The 21,266-nt window shown below is 31.9% G+C and overlaps 3 protein-coding genes across 4 annotated transcripts; 2 read left to right on the plus strand and 1 right to left on the minus strand.

Annotated features, from left to right (window-relative positions):
• Window positions 1-507: 507 nt before the first annotated feature.
• On the plus strand, window positions 508-4,914 carry LOC130955560 (protein trichome birefringence-like 38). Its single transcript, XM_057882448.1, has 5 exons — window positions 508-902; window positions 983-1,154; window positions 3,760-3,935; window positions 4,135-4,293; window positions 4,373-4,914. Exons 1-5 carry the CDS (start codon window positions 580-582, stop codon window positions 4,662-4,664), a joined length of 1,122 nt encoding a protein of 373 aa, XP_057738431.1. The 5' UTR covers window positions 508-579; the 3' UTR covers window positions 4,665-4,914.
• On the minus strand, window positions 3,619-9,711 carry LOC130955558 (protein CHUP1, chloroplastic-like). 2 transcript variants are annotated; one of them, XR_009076807.1, is made up of 7 exons: window positions 8,389-9,711; window positions 8,131-8,262; window positions 7,860-8,041; window positions 7,385-7,496; window positions 6,646-6,780; window positions 4,851-6,537; window positions 3,619-4,724 (listed from the first exon to the last, which is right to left on the minus strand). XR_009076807.1 is itself a non-coding variant. In XM_057882446.1 (6 exons), the coding sequence occupies exons 1-6, from the start codon at window positions 9,502-9,504 to the stop codon at window positions 6,424-6,426; spliced, it is 1,791 nt and encodes a 596-aa protein (XP_057738429.1). In that variant the 5' UTR covers window positions 9,505-9,711; the 3' UTR covers window positions 3,619-6,423. The 2 variants fall into 2 exon arrangements, 1 of the variants encoding a protein (XP_057738429.1); XM_057882446.1 differs by having other exon boundaries at window positions 3,619-6,537.
• A 5,799-nt stretch (window positions 9,712-15,510) lies between these two features.
• Window positions 15,511-18,847, plus strand: LOC130956185 (phospholipase A1-IIgamma). The gene is made up of 3 exons (XM_057883226.1): window positions 15,511-15,587; window positions 17,145-17,925; window positions 18,116-18,847. Exons 2-3 carry the CDS (start codon window positions 17,236-17,238, stop codon window positions 18,695-18,697), a joined length of 1,272 nt encoding a protein of 423 aa, XP_057739209.1. The 5' UTR covers window positions 15,511-15,587; window positions 17,145-17,235; the 3' UTR covers window positions 18,698-18,847.
• The last annotated feature ends 2,419 nt before the right edge of the window (window positions 18,848-21,266 follow it).

The following is a 21,266-nucleotide window of genomic DNA, read 5'->3' on the forward strand; positions in this document are numbered from 1 at the left end:
TATATTAAATATTAATTTTACATAATTATAATAAATATATTTTTTAAATTAATATAATCATGCATTATTCATTAAATGTTAATTGTAATATAATTATAATATAATTATAATATAAATATTTTTCTAAAATAAATTTAGAAGAGAGAATAATGCTTTTATTTTAGAGAAAAAATAAATTCATGAAAAATTGACGTCTCACTTTCATTAGTCGAAGAAAAAATCCAATTTGAGTATATTATTAAGTAGATAAGTAATAAAAATTTTATTTTATATATTAACTGTATAAGTAATAATTATTTTTTTACACCACCGTATAAAAAATTATTCAAAAAATATAATTAATAAATGAAAATAAAATCATAGTATTTATTATAATAAAACGTATATGTTTATTTGAACAATTGAACTGTCATTTCATAAATAGAAAATATAAAGTAATTAATAATAATTTATGTTTGGAGGTTCTTCTTTACCCTTGTATATATATAAAGACACCATAGACATAGGCACGGGCCAGTTCTATTTAAAGCCACGTTGAGTTCTCTGTTTCTCTCTGTGTCTGTCTCATCAGGTTTTCAGATGGATTTGAGGGTCCATTATTCTTCATTGTTGGTGTTGTGTGTATTGTTGTTCCAAATACTTGTGCTTGTGCAGCAAGCAAAAGCAACAAAGTTCCAGAATGTGAGTGGGATAAGAAGACTAAGAGGGAGAAAATCAGTGGTAGGTGGTAGCGGTGGGTGCAACTTGTTCATAGGAAGTTGGGTGATAGACCCATCATTCCCACTCTATGACTCATCAAGCTGCCCCTTCATTGATCCTGAGTTTGATTGCCAGAAATATGGTAGACCTGATAAGCAGTACCTCAAATATGCTTGGAAGCCTGATTCTTGTTCCTTACCAAGGTACTATTATTCTTCCTGCATTTAATATTGTGCATGTTTTTTCAAGTCCTTGCTTAATTATTAATTGTGTTTTGATGTAGGTTCGATGGGTTAGATTTTTTGAATAGATGGAGGGGTAAGAAGATAATGTTTGTGGGAGATTCACTGAGCTTGAACATGTGGGAATCACTCTCCTGTATGATTCACGCGTCGGTGCCCAATACCCAGACCACCTTTTTGAGGAAAGAAGCACTCTCCACTGTCATCTTCCAGGTTTTACTTTTTCTTCTTATTAAACTACTCTTTTATCTTAACCCATGATAACAATAAAAAAATAATTTATAACAACAATAAAAACTAAAATTAAAACTGAATTTATGAATTCTAATAGACTGAATTTATGGACAACGAGACTTTTTTATTGTTGTCATAGATTAAGATGAAAGAATAGTTTAATACTTTTAATTTCTTTCAATATAGAAACGTTTTAGAGGCACTAGCAGCAATGGATATTTCAATAATTGAGATAACAAATTAAAATTATTGACACTCCGGTATATTTAGTACGCTTAGAATTCTTCCATAAATATATACTGCATTTACATCTACATATCTTTGTCTTCTTTCTCCTTTCCTATGCAAATCACCACTCTCTCTCTCTCTCCCTCTCTGAATATCACCCTTCCCAATTTTGTCTTCATTTTATAACCTCCCTTTTGTTTGTTTCCCCGTGTTGCTTTTTCTTTTATGATTCATTCCCTATTTTCCTTTTTTTTAAATGACGTGCATTCCCCATATTGCTTTTCTACCTTATTTTATTTTATTAAAAACTTCAATTTTGTATTTTTGTTTTTATAAAGGTCTTTCCAATTAGTAACGTGTTAATTAGTTTAAGTCCATTAAATACTACAATATTTCGTTATAAAATATCAATGATTTTTCAAGCTACTCAATTAAAGCATTTAATTTGTCAGGTTGTCATATTCAAAACTGTTCATTAATTAAGTTGGGTTTTGAGGGAGAGTTCCTAACCACAATCATCATTAGAAACCTCCATCGTTTTGAGATAAAGCTTAATATAATTGATGAGCTAAACTTTAATGATAATAGACCTTTATCTTTGTAACCTAAATAATTATGCTCCTTTTCCATACTACACCTTGGGCATGAGAAGATTCCTTTTCATGGGCCAGGAGCAATCAAAGATTCAAAACAAATAATAACAGTAAAAACCAGAAAGTACTAGCTACTGACACAAATACCACAAATATTAAAAGCCAATGTTTTTATTACATTTGAATTAATATTACTCAAACTAATTTTTTTGTATTATTATACTATTACTAATATAGTCTAAAAATAGAAAAAGGACAAATTAAACAACTTAATACAAAATTTTTCATTGCAAGGAAGCCAAAATTCTACTCATTTTATTAGGAGAAAATTCAATTTGATTTCCACCTATAAATATAGTTTGTTTTGAGTTTACATTTTTAATTGAAGGATTTTTTTATATATAAACTATCATTTTATTTTACTAGCTACCATGTTTTAGAAGGAAATAATAAATCTATATTTTTCAAATTTCTTTCACATAATTTTAAAATAATATAATTTTCTTATTATAACTGGCATTAAAAAATACAGTACATATTAATTAATCACAAGCATAAAAAACAAAAGCAAAATAGAGGCCCTTCAAGTTGTTTAATAATGAAAATCAAAATAGAAAAATGAGATTTCAACACTTAATGGCATCATTTTCTGGCTTTGATCTAGAGGAGTTATCTCCATCGTTTGACAGGCTGTGAGGGAGACCATGCCAACCTGTGATTACAAGTTGGAGTCTCCCCCTCAATTATTTTTGCTTCTAATCTCATGGTTTATTCAGTATCAATCAAATAAAGAACATGGGACTTGTTAGAATATTATTAGGATCGATTAGTATTGATTAGAATTATTTAACAAAAAAAATAACTGATTTTCCTCAAAGAAGATATTATGACTCTGATACTATGTTAGAAACAAGAGATTAAACTGGAGAAATAATTTGTGTATCATTGAGTGTATTCTAGTTGTCTATTCAAGTTGTGTGGAATGATACAATATAAAAAGATATTTATAGGTACTAAAAAAATTATACTAATAAAAACGTAATCTCTTATAATAAATATTCAAATATACTAAATAATACTAATTGATCCTAATTATATTCTAACATACAAATATTATTCGCCATTTTATGTTATATTAAATAGTGCCATTCGTAGCCTCTAGCATGTAATCAAATGTTAAAACTTAAAAGCTACAAAATGCATTATGCTTTTGATTATTGAAACTCGAATAAAATTTCAGTCCTAAAATTAATTAGTCACAAAAAAAAAGAGTATATAGTGGCTCTATGTGCAGAGCAGTGGATAGTATGTTTGCCTACAAATTATATTAAAATAAACAAACAAAAAGTCCAAAGTTTGGTTAATCAGTTTTCCCATGTTCAATAAGCTAACTATTTCAACATTTTTCTCCATAAAATTATGTGAATTTAAAAACGTTTATGTCAAGATTCCCTTAATTCATAAAATATATAATAATAGTAGTATTACACAATATTGAAGAGAAATTGTGCAGCAGAAAGTGATTGGATAGCATTATTACACATTTCCCATTAAATAATTGATCTTGACAGAAGAGAGCATATTTGTAGCTTGATTAATTGATTGCTGTGTCCACGTGAATATAATATAATATAAGTATATTTTACATGAACAAGAATATAGAAATGTATAACCGAATGGATAAGTAATAAGTGAGTGCTAGTTGTTTAGCATTTATAATATGAAATGAATCTGAGCCATTGAAGGGGGGGTTGGTGGTGCAGGACTACGGAGTAACCATACAGCTATACCGCACCCCATATTTGGTAGACATTGTTAAAGAAAACGTTGGGCGGGTTCTCACATTAGACTCCATTGTTGCTGGGAATGCATGGCAAGGAATGGACATGTTGGTTTTCAATTCCTGGCATTGGTGGACCCACACTGGAAAATCTCAAGGGTATACATATTTATATTCTTCAACTTCCACCATAACACTATATTTAGAGAAACAAGTATTGCTGGACAAGAGTACCCTAAGAATAATGAATGGGTGGTGATTAAAAGTCTTAGAAAGAGTCCAAAATGCATGTGGACAATAGTAATAAAAAGGTTTGCAATTTTGAGGTCTAATTTTGACTAATGTTGGTGTTTGACAGATGGGACTATATCAGAGATGGTCCCAATCTAGTTAAGGACATGGACCGTTTGGAGGCATACACTAAGGGTATGACCACTTGGGCTAGATGGGTTGATCAAAATGTTGATCCTACAAAAACTAAAGTCTTCTTTCAAGGCATTTCTCCCACTCACTATCAGTAAGTAACTCCTCTACTACTCTAACAGATTTTAACTCCCACTAGTCTGAAATTTATGTATTTCTTTGAACTCAAATAGAGGCAAGGAATGGAATGAACCAAAGAAAAGCTGTAGTGGTGAACTTGAACCATTGTCAGGGTCAACATATCCAGCAGGACTACCTCCTGCAACCAACATAGTGACCAAAATACTCAAGAACATGAATTCTCCGGTTTATCTACTTGACATCACACTCCTCTCTCAGCTCAGAAAAGATGCACACCCTTCTGCTTATAGTGGAGATCATGCAGGCAATGATTGCAGCCATTGGTGCCTCCCAGGGTTGCCTGATACATGGAACCAGCTCCTATATGCAGCACTCAGCATGTGAACAAAACAGATCCTTACACCAGAATTTTCTTCTTGTTTGGCTCGTAGATACTGCCAAGGGCTGAAATCATATAAACTGTAACATTATACGATTCATGAAGGACAAGAAAATAATCTACAGATTTCAAGAACAGAATAGCTTTCTTAGAGTTATCAAAATTGTTTGCATATCAAGAAATGTACTTACCAGGCTATGTAAGAACTATGAACTAATTCACTGAATGATATTGAACTTTAGCATTGAAGTTAAATTTAATATGAGTGGTCGTTTTCTTCACGGAATCAAATATAGCGACATGTTTGGGCTTGTATTTACACAGAATCTACATCCCCGGGATACACGGAAGCATTGACAGAAACCTTTCAACCACCAAAATGAAGCTTAGAATGGAAGTTTGGTTGAGATTTGAGAAGCTTTGGTTATCAACACATAGATAAAATAAAAAAGAACTTGATTGCAATATGCTAAAATTCATAATTGTAGGACTACTACACTACAAGGATAGAACAATGTATAACGTAAGATCACAAGTGTACTTATCATATCATCATCCAAAAGGGTGTCCTTTACTCATTTTGTATTCTTGTTCCAAATGAAAAATCTGAGATTTTATACGATTCTCTTAACACGTGGTCTTAGCCTATTGGATGGTTTTGGTTCTTGGAAACATGTGACCAAACCCATAACATTTGGCAAATATAAAAATATCATAAAAACAGAACGTGTACCATGAATCTTAGAGCATCTTGAGAGCACGTCGATTGCATAGAAAAGGGAAGAAGACAAAGAGGAGGGTGGTCCGAGGGATGGGGCACGATACGAGGAACAAGACAATGTTTCATAATGGAGGAGGAAGACTGGAACAGAGATGGGAGAAGAGTCTTGGCAGAGAAGAAAACAGAGTCTTCCTCTTTTTCTTTGGACATACTTCAATGAGGCCTTCCTTCTTGGTCAGCATTGTTTGGGTTTTGGTCCAAAGTTCAGTGTTTCAACATGCTCTGGATAACAGGATTTTCACCTTGGGCCTCGGCCTGTTGATGGCCCAACTCAATATTATACTCACCATGGTGATGTGAATAGGAAAGGTACATATTATTTGAGTCTTCACTATTAATTAGTTTTTATTTTATTATTTTTTAAAATTTAAATTGAAAAAAAATAAATTTATAGTATACAAATTTAGTTAATGGTTAATGGTTATCACTTTTTAAACTATACAAATTTGTAAAGTAACAACTAACAAGCGCTGCCGATTAGTACATGCACGTGATAGTTAAGTGAAGGACTAGGAATGAATGAGTCATTTGGTGAAGAGAATGAAATTTTAATTTAATTTGGATAAAATTGGAATTAATTAATTGAAATGAAGATATTTTAGGTATAAAATGTTATTAAAGTTTCAATCTCCATCTCTAAAAATTTTAGTCTCTTGTGTCCCTAAATTTTGGAGGTACTGAAATACTGAAATTTTGAAAACAGAGACAAATTTTAGTACCATTTTCTGAACTAACAAATACGAGACTGAATCTCAATCTCTCAATTTGAATCTCAGTACCTCAAAACAACGCTAGCTTAAAGAAGTGGGTTTTGTTTGGAGGGAATTCACAACTACTAGAGCATATATAACCGAGAGGAAACAAATTGGTTTTTTCAGTGTCTTTGTTTCCCAATTAATATTAATGGATGGCATTCTATTGACAAAAACAAAATGTAACTATCTTTACAGCAATTGGCTGAAGCTGAGTTTGGTCGATCATCACTAACATGTTGCAGACCTGCAAAGGAATTTCTGTTGCTGAACGTGGCCTGACCTTGCTTTATCTCTCAATTCTTGGAATGCTCTCATTGTCTCCACATCGAAACCTCCAGCAAACTGCCAAACACAGAGATGGCATGATCCTCAATATTATTACTTTCTCTCGGTTTTTGGAATTCTTGCCTATTTTGTATTATGTTCCAACATATATATTGGAGGATTTACCTGGTGTACCCGGAAGGCGAATCTTACACCTTGGACAATCAGCTCTTCTTCTTCAGGACCACCGCCAACTGTCTCAAGCTCAGCCGAGACTCTCTTCATGTACTTCATTGCCAGTTTCACAGATGCCAGCTTTATCTACGTAATCACAGAAATAAGTTAAAAGTACAATCAAATGAATGAGATCACAATTAACATTAATTAATTAACCAACCTCTTAGAATTTACTACATCAGACAATCTACTATACTACCCTAAGCATGTGAAATATGATTGGGTTATGCTTCCTCCTAGCTATAGTGTACGATTTTAATACTGCCAAGGCATTAATTAAAAGGGAGAAGCAGACAAGCAGATAGATTTTAGAGATCCGGGAGAGTTCACATGTGTGCATGCAGATATGCAGGGGTGCACAGATAAACAAAAGTAAAAAGTCTAACCATTACTTTGTCATTTTGCACCTAGATTAGATTCTAGTAATATACAATAACATAACTTTACCTAGCTAGACAAATGCTTTGGTTCCAACCCCGACATAACTAGACAAATTGAAAATATACTTGGAGACCAACACTAACATTTAATAACCAACACTTGAAGACAATTGTCTAGAAATCCGTAAGATATACTATTATTTCAGTTGATATTTGATTATTGCTGAAGCTATATATGTAGATGTAGATAAAATAAAATGAAGCACATGTGCAACCGTGCAAGATGGTCATTGGATCACGGGAATTACCTGACTCACAAAGCCACTATCAAGTATCCAATGAAGTGGTATCCGGAAGAGTTTGTATCTATTTGTTGCTGACTCCCTCATCCTTGAGATATTGTAAACCCCGTGCTCCAACCTGCCAAACACAAGACAAGATTAGTGTTGTCGTTATATTGTCAAGTTGGGGAAGAATTCGAGAATGGAAAGATATTATTAAACTACTCTTCTACTTTAGATCATAACAACAATAAAAAAATCTCGTAACCCACAAATTCAATTCAACAAAATACATAAATTCAATTATAATTTTAGTCTTTATTATATTATTTTATCTTTGTTTGTTTTTATCTTATCTTTATTTGTTTTTATCTTTCATAGAACAATGCTCTATATATATTTAGTTTTACCTTCATAATTCATAATTCAATTCAATCAATCAAAAATTAGTAAAATTTCATAATCTTTTCTTTTCTTGTTCTTTCACAATTTCATCACATACTTATCAAAGAGAGCTTGCATCTTTTTCAGAGCTGGACCACACGGCTGCCTTGGATCATCCCGGAACGATGAAGCCTCGCGTTCCAGCTTCTTTAGATCACAGTATCCGAACGCAGCCTCGCGCAAAGCATCCGCCTTTTGCTCCGGCCATTCGAAGTGTTTCAGCACTGCTCGTTCATCCACCTGAACCCCAAATCACACAAAATCAAAGTCATTCAAAACAACTATCTTCTCTGTTAATAATAAAATTAAGGTAATGATAGTTGTGTTACCAAATAAGAGAGCTCATCGTCTAGCCATTTAACAAAAAGAACAACATCTTCAATATCTGCAAATGCTGCTTCCTCTACTTCTTTAATTAAGCACCGGATAAAATCTGCTTGGGTTTCCACATCGGTTTTTATCTGATAACAAATTAACTATGATTCATGATTGACTAGTTGAATTTGATTGGGGGTCCAAAAGTAAACTTGACTAGGTGAATTTCACAGTAAATTTAGCGAAAAAAAAAAAAAACAGAGAGCAGTTACCGCGAGCAAGTGAGAAGAGCGGTTCTCGATCTCACCAATCATGTCACGTGCATTTGCTGGAGCCGGCACTGCCTCCACGATTCCGTTGGAGCTGCATTCGCGTCGAGAGAGTTGCGATGGTTCTCTCCTCATCAACGTGTGGTAAAATTCTACCACCTCTGGCACCCTCGTCACTTTCGCGGTGACAGCTCTACTCCCCTTTGGAGGCGGCGGAGGAGGTGGTGGAGCAGTTTTGGACGACATTGAAGCAGCAGCCTTTGGCGGGGGCGGAGGCGGAGGAGGCCCTAATTTCGGAGGTTGCTGAATCGGTTGCTCTGTTCCCGCATTATGATTGTCCGAGGTGGAAGAATGAGGGGAAGCAGTCAAGGGCGAATGCGGTGACGAAGACGACGATCGTCTCGGTGGCGGTTTGGGAACACGTGGCTGACGTGATGTGACGGCATTGGTGAAAGTGTCAGGGAGTTCCTCGGAGTGTTTTTCACTTCCCGGCACCTGTGGTTTAAAATCCTCAAGAACAGCAGCAGCAGCGCTACATTCTAGAAGCTGCTTCTGGTTCCCGCTTCCTTGATCCGACGACACCGTTTTCTTCAGAGTCTTGTTGAGAAATTTATGGAACCTCTGAGAAGAAGAGAGATCGTGGTCATTTGCATGTTCGGAGGCAGTCTTCTTGAGCTCAGCTATCTCATCCTCCAATGCTTTGGTCTTGCACTCATTCTCTCTCTTCTCTTGCTCGCTTCGGAGCCTGAGTTCATGGAGCTCCTTGGCCAACCTCTGATTCTCAGCCTGGAGGTCTTGGATTGTGTTGGCTTGGCAGAGAATCTCAGCGTCCCTGGAAACGATGTCATTCTCGAGGAGGGGGACAATGGCGGCAGTCTGCTTGAGGAGCTTGTGCTCGAGGAGCTGAGTCTTGAGGCGGGACTCTCGGTCGCGGAGGTCGTCGACGAGGCGGAGAAGCTCCGCGACGTCCGGTGGGCGAGGTTGGACTTGAGCGGAGGAGCGTGGGAAGTAAGCGCCGAGGGCGCGCGTGAAGGAGGATTTGGAGGGTGAAGGAGGAGGGTGGGAGGGAGAAGGAGACTTGTGGAAGGGCATTGGAAGCTTGACCTTGCCAGCTACCATTATTGAGTTTGGATTACGGTTGTTTGGTTTGTAATGTCATAAAGAAAAGTGTTTGGAACTTAACGAGGTGGTCTCTGTCTGGGACTCTGTCTGGGAGTGCCAGTGGCAGCGTCGCTGTGGTTATGTTATGGGCTAGCATTAGCAACTACCAAGTATCAAGCAATGCAAGAGATACAAAATGTACAATCAACCCAACCATAAATCATCGCATCTTAGTAAATAATAAAAGAAGGAAAACTCTATTTCCGGCAACTTTAATAAATTCTAACCATAATATAACCAATAAAAAAATAATAATTTTATATTATTAGATAAAATTTTACATCATTAAAAATATATTATTGATAATTATTTAATGACAACAAATTACAAAAGTTACTGGTCCCTAACATTTTTCATGAAAGAAATCTTAGCGTTGTTAAAATTTAGAGAAAATATAGAGAGTCAATAAAATATTTATACAATGTGTATAATGAAGGTTTAGGGAGTATTAGAGATATAACCATTAATGTTACTTTTTTCTATCAGTTGAAGTTTTTGGGATGAGTGGTATCATGATATGATATTAGAACTCTAGATCTAAAAGGTCAAAAGTTCGATAAATCCCATTAAAAAATGAGTACTCTAAAATTTATTATTTTTTGTTACCACTTAGTCATTAATTTAATTTTTTAATATAATTCATTTAGTTTAGTAATTCAACAACATATTTTATTCTATATTTTTAAATATTAATGACTTCAAATAATTGTCAAATAATAATTCAACAAAAAAAGAACACTGGGTAACTAGTTTTTTATTTGTATTATTATTATTATTTTTATTATTTCACTTAAATAGGTTTTTAATCTTATAAAATACCTAAAACAGGCTCTTCTTTAAGTAATTTTATGACATTGAATTTACTGATGAGTAACTAGAATGTTTTCACAGCAAGAATTCTAAAATCAATAAGAAGCTATATAAACAAAATTTGATCTCAACCTAAAATATTAATTACATAAAAAATATTTAATTTAGATTTCTTTTTTTCTTCTTACAGTTACTCAATATTGTTTGAGAAAAGAGATCACATGTTAACGCCTTAACGTTTGTCCTGGAACGAGCTGAGGTGGACTCAATCTAGTTGTAGTTTCTCCTCCAATTGCCACATTCTGCAACAGATCGAGCATCCAACGTGGTGGTTGTTATTAGATTATGCTATGTGCACTAAAATTAGCCACTAAAATTAGTTATCAGTATAAAATATATGTTAAAATATAAATATATATTAAAAATAAATTAAATCACATATGTATTTATACACAAATACATTGGTAACTGATTCTAGTGGCTGATTTTGGTATACAAATAGCATTTTCCTTGTTACTATTGGGTGGAGAATCGTTTGTTTGCTGTTATGTACATCAAAAGTGATTTTGGGTTGACATCATTGGAGCTCTAGACTCTGGGCATGCTAATGCTATTCATAACGAATCTTGTGATTTTCAGGATGAACTCTGTATATTGAGTTTTGCCTTAGTTTATTTATAGAATTAAACAAAATCGTGACTTCAGTGTTGCCAAAGATAAAGGGGGTAACATAGTATTTTGCATGATGTACCACTATACATTTATATTATATTAGACTATTATTAGTTGTTAACTTGCTGTAGCCTGTAGGAAAATTATAATACAACTAGAAGACACTTACATTGTTCTTGAGTTTATCATTGTTGATCTTTTTTATTTTGGCCGAGAATGTTGGCTCTAATAAGTAATAATATTCAATTGACATTTCATTAACTTTAATAGAGGAGAAAAGAGAACATTGAACCCCCATTTTGTTTTTGGCACCAAGACTACTTTTCTTTCCTAGATTCAAAGGCTTTCAAATGCAATTAAAGCCTTGAAAGTTGAAAGTGCTTTTGTGACATGCATGTTTATGAATTTGAGAGGGAAACTAATTTGAGTTAGTATCAATAAAAAAAAAAAGGTTCCAATGATTGAACGCATGGAACAAAACAATGAAACAATGTCTTCAAAAGAAAGCAAAGGCAGGCACTTGAACTAAGTCCTTTTGATTAGTATAGAAACGAAATATAAAGGATCGGATGTTAAAACTTAGTGTTTGCCAATTGGTGAAACAAACTTCTAATAACATATATGCTAGAAATTAAATATCTTCATGCAATATCAAGGAATCTAAGTGTGGTAATTGTTAATGTTGTAAATGTGAGGAGTGTTGAAGTTAGTCTCACATTAAAGAAAACAATAAAAAATGAAGAGTTTATAAGATGAGAGACTCATTTATTTGATACCTTAAGATTTTGAATTGAATGTGATGTCTTTTCATTTTAATATTTATATCCTTGTTAGTGTGTGTGGTAACAGGCAACGAAACTGAACAGTGACCCATAACGGAATCTCTCATGAGATAATATAAATCAACCCCATAATGTTTGCACCTTTTTAATTATTAGGCTAAGCTTTCTAAATATGCTTATGTATATTTTTTTTTTTTTTGGTTTCCCACGGTATCCCCCAACCCGGCAGGCTAAGGACTAATCCGCCGCGGTACTGAGCTCCATTTAAGATTTGCCGCTAGCCAATGGATTGCTGCATGCACAAAGCGGGATTCGAACCCCCGATACTTGCTTAAGCGGACTAGTGAGCTAACCACTAAAACAACCCAATTTGGTTATGCTTATGTATATTTAACATATACATAACTAAACAACAAAACATACAAGACAAGGATGAAACCCAATCTGTGGAAATGTGCTGATTAATTAGTTTGTAAGCTTTCATGAATGATAGAAACTAACAAAAGAGACTCATCAGGAGAAGATAGAGAAGGTTAGCATGAAAGGAATGTGTCTATATATATATATGGGAGGTGTCAATTAATTAGTAACCCGAAAGTGGTCCTTTGAGTCTCATATTTTAGAAGAAATTGGCAAACATTTTTGGAGATGACATATATTGGCAACGAATTAAGGAATTTTTGTTTTATTTAATATGAAATTTGTTTTTTGGGAATACAGTACAGTAGAATGATGATGCTTCAGATAAAGGACAAGTACTGTTTGTCCTATTAAATCTTGTACTACGTACTAATTAAGATTTATTTGTATTTTTAAATAAAGTTACACATTTATAATATTTACTTATATAGTTAGTAAAAGAAGAATCTATTTATAATATATAAAAACTAATATAAACTTTTTTCATAATGAATTTAAACTATTTTTTTTTTGTTAATGATGCCACATCAGTAATTTTAATGATTTGGCAAAAGATTAAAATCAACCAATCACTATTTAGTAAAATATTTTTAAAAAATTAAAACAAAAAATTCTTATCTATTATTATTCAATTGAAACATCAAATACTAATTAAATGTAATAAATATACATTAAAAGTGCCATAATAACAATAATTATAAAAAATTTCAGTTACAAATATTCAAACATATTAAGACTCTTACTACTTTTTATTTCTTAATCTCTTATATTAATTGTCAAAAATTTTTTAAATTTAATATAACATTTTTATATGTTTTTCATTCTCGTTCATTCATTTTTTTAATTATTTACAAAAAAAAAACGCAAGAGGTAGAAAATTAGAATTCCAAAAATTAATAAATGCAAAACACATTACTGTAAAAGAAATGGTATGAAATTAAAAAAATATTTTAAGTAAAGATTAAAAAATATCAATTTAGGTCACAAACATCTAAAAAATGAAAATAACATTAATATATGCAAACATATAAATAGAATGCAAATAAATAAAAAAATAAAAAATATATTATTTTTATAAACAAATTGATTATATAAAATAAAATATAATTAATGATAAGACATGTATGAAATTAAAAAAATATTTTAAGTAAAGATTAAAAAATATCAATTTACGTCACAAACATCTAAAGAATGAAAATAACATTAATATATGTAAACATATAAATAGAATGTAAATAAATAAAAAATAAAAAATATATTTTATATAAACAAATTGATTATATAAAATAAAATATAATTGATGATAAGACATATTATTTATATGACATAGTTGTTGAAATAATAAATAAAAATGACATTACTTCATTGTAAAAATATAATTTTTTAAAACTAATATGTATATATATAATATCATATGCCATTTGAATTACAATTCATTGGCAAAAAAATACCCTTGTTCAAAATCATTTTTCATATAATTAATGCCTATATGGTATTCTTGTGATGAGAATATTATAACAAAATGTTATGCTCCTCCTTTTTTATTTCCTAATCTCTACACAGTGGTTACCAAATTTGCAATATGGCAGTGAAAGTGGGTCGTCATTTTCTCATCAAGTACTTTGAGAATGTGATATATTACAAATCAATAAGCATTTCTGATCTTTAATTTTCTATCATTGATTATCATTAACAGCACCTTTGTTTTACCACTTAAAGCCACAAGATTTGGACCTCAGTCGCTCATGATGCTAACGCCCAACAGCTATACTTTAGCAACCATTAATTGTGTTTAAGAAATACTTAACAATCTGTGTTACATCATCATAGACCAAAGTGGTCCTTTAATTGTACTAAGAGGCAAGTGGCCAAGCTGACAAGTAGGAACAGATTAATTCCTAACCCAATTTATCAACAAGCCTTTTCTCACATATTACCATTTCAATTACAATTATTCATTGGATGGATAGAGGCTTTTTTTTCTAAATTACATGTCAGTGATCATTGCATCTCACTCAATTTTATAAATTATCCTATAAATATCAAAGATTAGTTGGTTTTCAACGTCAAGATTTTGGATGAAAAAATATTCCCATAGGAAGACATTATTCCCATATTATAGACCAACCTTATTAGAGTCAGATGAATTTGAAGGTAAATAGTAAATTAGATCAAGAAAATTAATGTCATTGTAACGCTTTTTTTTATTTTTGGCATTGTTAGAACAGGCCTAAATGTAGGCCCGAGGAACTTAAAAACCATGCAACTCTACATTGCAAATACAAATCAAAGGTTTACATCTGAAATTAGTTGGGTCGTTGAACAAGCCCAGCCCATTGAACCTTACTGGGTCGATCTAAGCCAGTTGTAGATTTCAGTGCGAAGGAACCACTTGTCACAATAAATTAATAATAAAAGAAATGTGCAAAAACATTGAAATACTGAAATATCATGGAGAATATAATTATACAGTGTCTGATAAATTAATAGTTAAATGATATTTTTCTTCAATCTAAAGGAAAAGTATGAGGAGCCAATGAAATATTTATACAATGTGTACAATGAGGTTTATGGAGTATTAGAGATATAATCATTAATGTTACATTTTTCTATCAGTTAGAAGCTTTTGGGATGAGTGGTATCATGACATGGTATTAGAACGTTAGATCCAAAAGGTTAAGAATTCGATCCTTGGTGAACCCCAAATCAGTGCATATTTTTTTTCAAATATAGATAGAGAAGGAATCGAAAAAGGAGAAAGAGGCACATAATTTAAAAAGTTGTTATAACAACTTAGATTTGTTTAAAAAGTATTTTACTTAGATTAAGAGTTTTATTCATTTAATAAATAAGACAATCACACATTATCATTAATGTTTTTAATTACATGTGCACGATACTTTTTTATGCTTTTGGGGATGTAAAGTTTTGAAGAAAGAATTGTGGTAAGAATGAGAATAGATTCGAAGACCAAAGTTAATGTAAGGTGGTTCCTTAAACGTCCCGTACAGGCATTTCATCCTGATTGTGGCAGTCCTTTTCCTCTTCTTGACTTTATCCATTTTCTAGCTTTGTATTGGCAAAGTCACCGCAAAGCATCTACCCAATCAGATGCAAATACCTATCCTCTTCAACTTGCAAATTGTCAGCATCACAAAACAAATACTATATAATTTATCTTTATTTGTCTAGTCTTCGTAACTTGAATGCTAAGAATCTATTGTGTATAAAATTAAAATTAGCAACACTATATATAATAGGATGGACTATATATATACATTGTTTATATGCCATAATGATTTTCACATACAACATCTAAGGACGATATGGTCAATTTATGTTACTAATTGTTGCAAGGTACGTGTCTACGTACGTAGTTTCTGCTGTTCTGTGTTTTCTCTCGTTCAGATGATTGAGTTATTTGTCAAATCATTCTAGCTAATTAATTAGTTCACTAAGATATCAAGCTTCTCCCTCAAGGTTTTAATTTCTCGCTAAAGTAACAAACACGATTCCTATTATTATTATTATTATTATCCTTTGATTTGCTTTGTGACACAGAAACAGAGTTGTAGTTGTTTTTGTTGGTTTCATTTATTTTCTTTTGCTACAAGTACTTTAATTTTCTACGCATGTTCACTGTTTTCATATTGTATTGCATTATTTAAGTAGAATGGGATAGCTAATTTCTCAAAAAAAGTGGAAAGAAAAGGATCAATTAATTATCACAGATCAAAATTATTTTTATGTAAATGTGTTGTTTATTAATTAACTTATTATTGGAGGGAAGCTATATAGCTAGCACAAGGGTCGGAGACAAATAAAAAGAGAATAATGTTTGAATACAAGGCAAGCGACAAGAGTAACACAGAATAAATATAAATAAATTAGCTAAGTACCTAACCTGACTTCACAGCAATTCATATCCTTTTAGTAACTCTATACATTTGAAAGGACCGAACTTTTGCTTGCAGCATTAAAATTGACATATTAGGAATAATAATGTTACGTTTCTATTCTTGATTGGATGCTATGCCTAACTCACTCCCGCTGCTATTTTATTTTATTTTATTTTTCTTCATTTTATGCAAAAACCACCATTTTATAGAATGAGCCTTGCAAGTCTTCAATTTTCAATAAGTACGCAATTGAATAAGACGATACGTGATGTATGTTACTTGAAAGAGTAGTATTTCTAGCTAGTTTAATTTCTAGTAGAAAAATGATAATTTTGCCATGGTTTGAGGGGAAAATAAAAAATATTTCGACCTATATAATATATAAGAAGGTATGTAGAAGAAGCTATATATAAGTAGGCATACGTATATGATTAATTAATTAATTAAGTTAATATTTAATCACATCATAATCTTAAATTCCATTAATAATCTAAAAGATTCATTTAATTAATTTAACACACATGAAAAGTAATGTCATATAGTATTTCACTATAGTAGCTAATTTTAGATAATATTAAAATGAGCTTTTATTAAGTATGAATTTTAAATGGTTTTTTTAATTGAATTTCGAATGTGTTATTTTTTAAAAATTTAGATTTTTTTTTCTTATGTTAAATGTTGGGTTATAATAATATACTTTATATACATATACCTATACATATAGGTAAAAAGATATCATTTTAAACTTAAAGAACTTGCATGCCTTCCTTCTTAGGTTATTTTAATCTTTTCAATTAAATTTGTGTCTTATCTTGACAAGAAGACCAATCAATATCATCATGATTATTTATTTGGTCAATGATGTTGAGTTTGAGCTTTTACCTGTTTTGATGAGTAATAATTATTGTTAACAGAAAAATTATAGAGAAAGTACAGACATACACAGATAATTCCAGCCACATAATTGGACATGCACCAAGCTTATCAATCATATTTTATTTTCATATATTAACAGATGGTTGGTCATCATCAAAACTATATAGAGGAAAAAAATATGAACCTAACAGAACAAGAAGAAGAAGAATAGCGGGCATTTAGTAGCAACAATGGCGAAGGAGAGTTGCAGATGCTCGTTGGTCCCATGTATAAATTCAGCAGCATTATTTTCACTCTCAAGGAAACAGCAGAAGAAGAAGAAGAAGGAGCTGATGATGGAAGGTGACATAGCTAAGAAATGGAAGAAGCTGAGTGGAGAAGATCACTGGAAGGGTATCCTTGACCCTCTAGACATTGATCTTCGGCGTTACATCATACACTACGGTGAAATGGCGCAATCCACTTACGACGCTTTCATCTCTCAGAAACAATCCAAGTACGCAGGGAGCAGCAAATTCGGAAAGAAAGAATTTTTCTCCAAGGTGTATTTGGAGAATGGGAACCCCTTCAAGTATTTAATCACCAAGTTCTTGTACGCAACCGCCGATGTGGATCTACCTGAAGCCTTCATTGTGAAGTCATTGTCGAGGGAAGCTTGGAGCAAAGAATCGAATTGGATTGGGTACATTGCGGTGGCCACTGATGAAGGAAAAGCGGTGCTGGGAAGAAGGGACATCGTTGTTGCATGGAGAGGAACCATTCAGAGTCTAGAGTGGGTTGATGATTTGCAGTTTGCTTTGGTTCCTGCACCTAAAATTTTTGGTGACAAGAGTGATGTTAAGATTCACCAGGGTTGGTACTCTATTTACACTTCTCAAGATCCTCGTTCTCCCTTCAATAAAACCAGTGCCAGAGACCAGGTAACCAAAAAATTAAATAGGTGAAAACTCAAGTGTAGTCGACTTTACGTAAAGTTGATAATTAAGAGTTATTTCCATCTAATGGCTCTTAGCTATTAACTTCAGGTGAGGTCAATTGCACTTGAGTTTTCACCTCAAATTATTTGGTGGATCCACAAATATTTGAATTTAAATAATATATAATTTGTAGGTGCTAAGTGAGGTGAAAAGGCTGGTAGAGGAATACAAGGAGGAAGAAATAAGCATAACCGTAACAGGGCACAGCTTAGGTGGTGCAACGGCAACCCTGAGCGCATTGGACATTGTTACAAATGGATACAACAAAAACGCTTCAGTGACAGCAATTGTATTTGCATGTCCAAGAGTTGGTGACCCCAGTTTCCAGAAGCTCTTCAACAATTGCAAAGAACTAAGAACCCTTCGCATTCGAAACGAGCTAGACATTGTTCCAAACTACCCCCTTGTCGGGTATTCCGATGTTGGGGAAGAGCTGACAATTGATACGAGGAAATCTAAGTACTTAAGGAGTCCTGGGAACCCGTCTACGTGGCATAATTTGGAGGGTTACTTGCATGGAGTGGCAGGAAGTCATGGCAAAGGAGCTTTTAAACTTGAGGTTAAGCGTGACATTGCGCTTGTCAATAAGAGTGTGGATAGTCTTAAAGATGAGTACCTTGTTCCTCCTTCATGGCGGGTTCAGAACAATAAGGGTATGGTTCAACAATCTGACGGTTCATGGCTACTTATGGATCGTGAGCATGATGACTTTTGATCATGCATTTCTGCTACATACCCTTTCATGTCTCTCTCCGATATGCAAATAAAATATTTAAGCTTTTTTCTTCTTTCTTAATTTCTTTTGTTTGTTTAAGAGTTTTAATAACTCTGTGTGGAACAACAGGAAAGTATATTCTTATTTTAATTAGCCATCGAATAAATTCATTTTTAATATTTTTTCGTGTTATGTTTACATTATGTTGACAAAAATGTTCAAGGGATAATAAAAAAATATTTTCATTTATTTTTTGTATTTTTAATTATATTTAAAATAAATGAATAATATTAAATATAATAATTATATAATCATAGATGATATATATAATATGAATTAAAATAATTTTAAATTATTGCTTCTTTAGAATTATCTTAAAAATTATGCATAGATTGAAGCAAGTAAATCTATCTAATTAAAATCAAACGCTAAACCTCAGGTAAAAATTAAACTTACATACAATTATCTTTTTGTGAATATAATAATTTAAAACTATTAGATAATAATGTTTTTTTACCTAAATTTTTTATATTAAGGAAATTTGTTTTATTTTCATTAAAAATGAAAAATGAAGAAGAATATTGGAACATGACAAAAGGATAAGGCACATGCACCATTATATATAGTTCGTCCTACCCCCACCCCACCCTCACCTAAATAGTTCTTAAATAAGCTCAACCGATAATTCTTTATCTCCGGTCTAATGTTAATAGTTATTTAATTGAGTAAACTACTATTTTTACTTATAAAAGTTGAGAATGCTAATATATCTATTCATAAAAAATAAAAATTATTATTTATATTCATAAAAATTGACTTTCGCAAGTAAAATTACCCAAATCCTAAATAATTATATAAAATCTTTAAATTATCCTTTTTTTTTCTCACGCACCATCCTCACTCACTATCTGCAGCACCTAAACCACTATTACCATAGCATCATCTTCCTTTTTACTCTTGTTCTCTCTGTCTATCACTCACTTAATTACTCACTTTTTCTCTCTTACTTCTTGAATATCAACATAACCCAATTACTGTCCTCTTCAAAATCACAAAAAAGAACAAACTCAAATCAAATTGAAGAATAGAATATGCACAGATTCAAAATAAAACCCTAATTTCTTAGAACCTTTTCAAAAAATTGACAATTTCTCAAATTTCAGATAACCATTTTCGTTGCAAATAATACATAACACGAATTTGATTTTGGCGACACTGGGAGGAGATGATGAAGACGCATCGCTAGGAGGAGAAGAGAGCAGTAATGCCAAGAGAAGGAGAAGACGAAGATACGACATTTGGAAAAGGAAGGAACTCAACGCTAAAGAAGTTGGGGTTGCAGAGAATAGAGGACTCAAAATTGCTACTTTTTGAAGTCAGAAACCTCCCGAAAAAGAAGAAGAAGAAGGGAGAAAAAGATGGAGCTTACGATGGCAAAAGGAGGAACCACCATTAATGTCCAGAGAAAAAAAGAATAACAACAGAGAAGAGAGAAACATCAATAGAAAAAGAAGAGGGAGGAAAAAAGTGCAAAGAGGGGAGGGAAAGAAAGAGAAAAAGGACGATTGAAGAAGATGGAGGAAAAGAAAGAGAGAGAGAGGAAAGGGGATGGTGTTGCAGCAGTGCTGGTTCATGGCTTAAATGAAGAATTGAAAAGAATGAGACTCACTAAAGGTAATTTGAAAATTTTACGTAAATATTTAGGATTTGGGTAATTTTATTTGCGAAAATCAATCTTTATTAATATAAATGGTAATTTTTATCTTTTATAGATAAATATGTCAATATTTTTAATTTTTATGAGTAGAAATGATAAATTACTCTGTTTAAATTTAATTACTTGAGTAAGAAATTAAGAATACATAACGAGGTTTTCAAGTTTTCAATTTATGAAATATTGTTTCTATTTTTTTAGTAATTAGAAAGGCATGTGGAGAAAATTGATTAAAACAAATGTAGCAAGCATAAATTTTTGAACTGATATATAAGAGTTGATTTTTATCTTCTGAATCACAAATATCGTTAAGAAGTCACCAAAAAAAACTGAAGAGTTAAGTCTATAAGCCAAGAGAAAAAAGAAAGTTTATTTATTTTTTTTGGACCAGAATAAAAAAGAAAGTTTATTGAATAAAAGAATTGGTCCTTATTCCGTAATAATGGATATGGGCTGGGTTTCACTTCAACCCACCCCAAGTCCCCAACTACCAATATCAAATTATCAAAAAATAAAAAGACATAAAAAAAACTTGGGTTGGTTCGAATGAGTGATGAGAAACAAAAAAATAAATAAAAAATAAAAAGACATACCTTATTATAAATCATCATTTTTATTCTTTCGTCACATAATTAATAATTTTCATTAATAGTTAATGATATAAAATATTATATTACATGATATTTATTTCCTATCATGTTTAATTAAATATTGAATAAATATATTTATTAAAATTTATTAATTTAATCAATTTTTTTAATTATATAAATTTTAATATAACTTAATGATACTAAATTAATAGATTTTCATAAATCTATTTGTTTAACATCTAATTAAATATGTTAGGTGTTATAT

This window comes from Arachis stenosperma, chromosome 10 (assembly GCF_014773155.1).
Source record: "Arachis stenosperma cultivar V10309 chromosome 10, arast.V10309.gnm1.PFL2, whole genome shotgun sequence".
In the NCBI taxonomy this organism is placed as follows: domain Eukaryota; kingdom Viridiplantae; phylum Streptophyta; class Magnoliopsida; order Fabales; family Fabaceae; genus Arachis; species Arachis stenosperma.

What these genes read in the sequence shown, in the direction of transcription:
- LOC130955560 (XM_057882448.1), top strand. Translation starts at nt 580, where the DNA reads ATGGATTTGAGGGTCCATTATTCTTCATTGTTGGTGTTGTGTGTATTG. An exon ending in GATTCTTGTTCCTTACCAAG is followed by an intron (nt 903 to 982) that starts GTACTATTATTC and finishes GTTTTGATGTAG; the next exon opens with GTTCGATGGGTTAGATTTTT. An exon ending in TCTCCACTGTCATCTTCCAG is followed by an intron (nt 1,155 to 3,759) that starts GTTTTACTTTTT and finishes TTGGTGGTGCAG; the next exon opens with GACTACGGAGTAACCATACA.
- LOC130955558 (XM_057882446.1), bottom strand. Translation starts at nt 9,504, where the DNA reads ATGGTAGCTGGCAAGGTCAAGCTTCCAATGCCCTTCCACAAGTCTCCT. An exon ending in ACGATGAGCTCTCTTATTTG is followed by an intron (nt 8,042 to 8,130) that starts GTAACACAACTA and finishes TTTGGGGTTCAG; the next exon opens with GTGGATGAACGAGCAGTGCT. An exon ending in ATAGTGGCTTTGTGAGTCAG is followed by an intron (nt 6,781 to 7,384) that starts GTAATTCCCGTG and finishes GTGATTACGTAG; the next exon opens with ATAAAGCTGGCATCTGTGAA.
- LOC130956185 (XM_057883226.1), top strand. Translation starts at nt 17,236, where the DNA reads ATGGCGAAGGAGAGTTGCAGATGCTCGTTGGTCCCATGTATAAATTCA. An exon ending in AAACCAGTGCCAGAGACCAG is followed by an intron (nt 17,926 to 18,115) that starts GTAACCAAAAAA and finishes TATAATTTGTAG; the next exon opens with GTGCTAAGTGAGGTGAAAAG.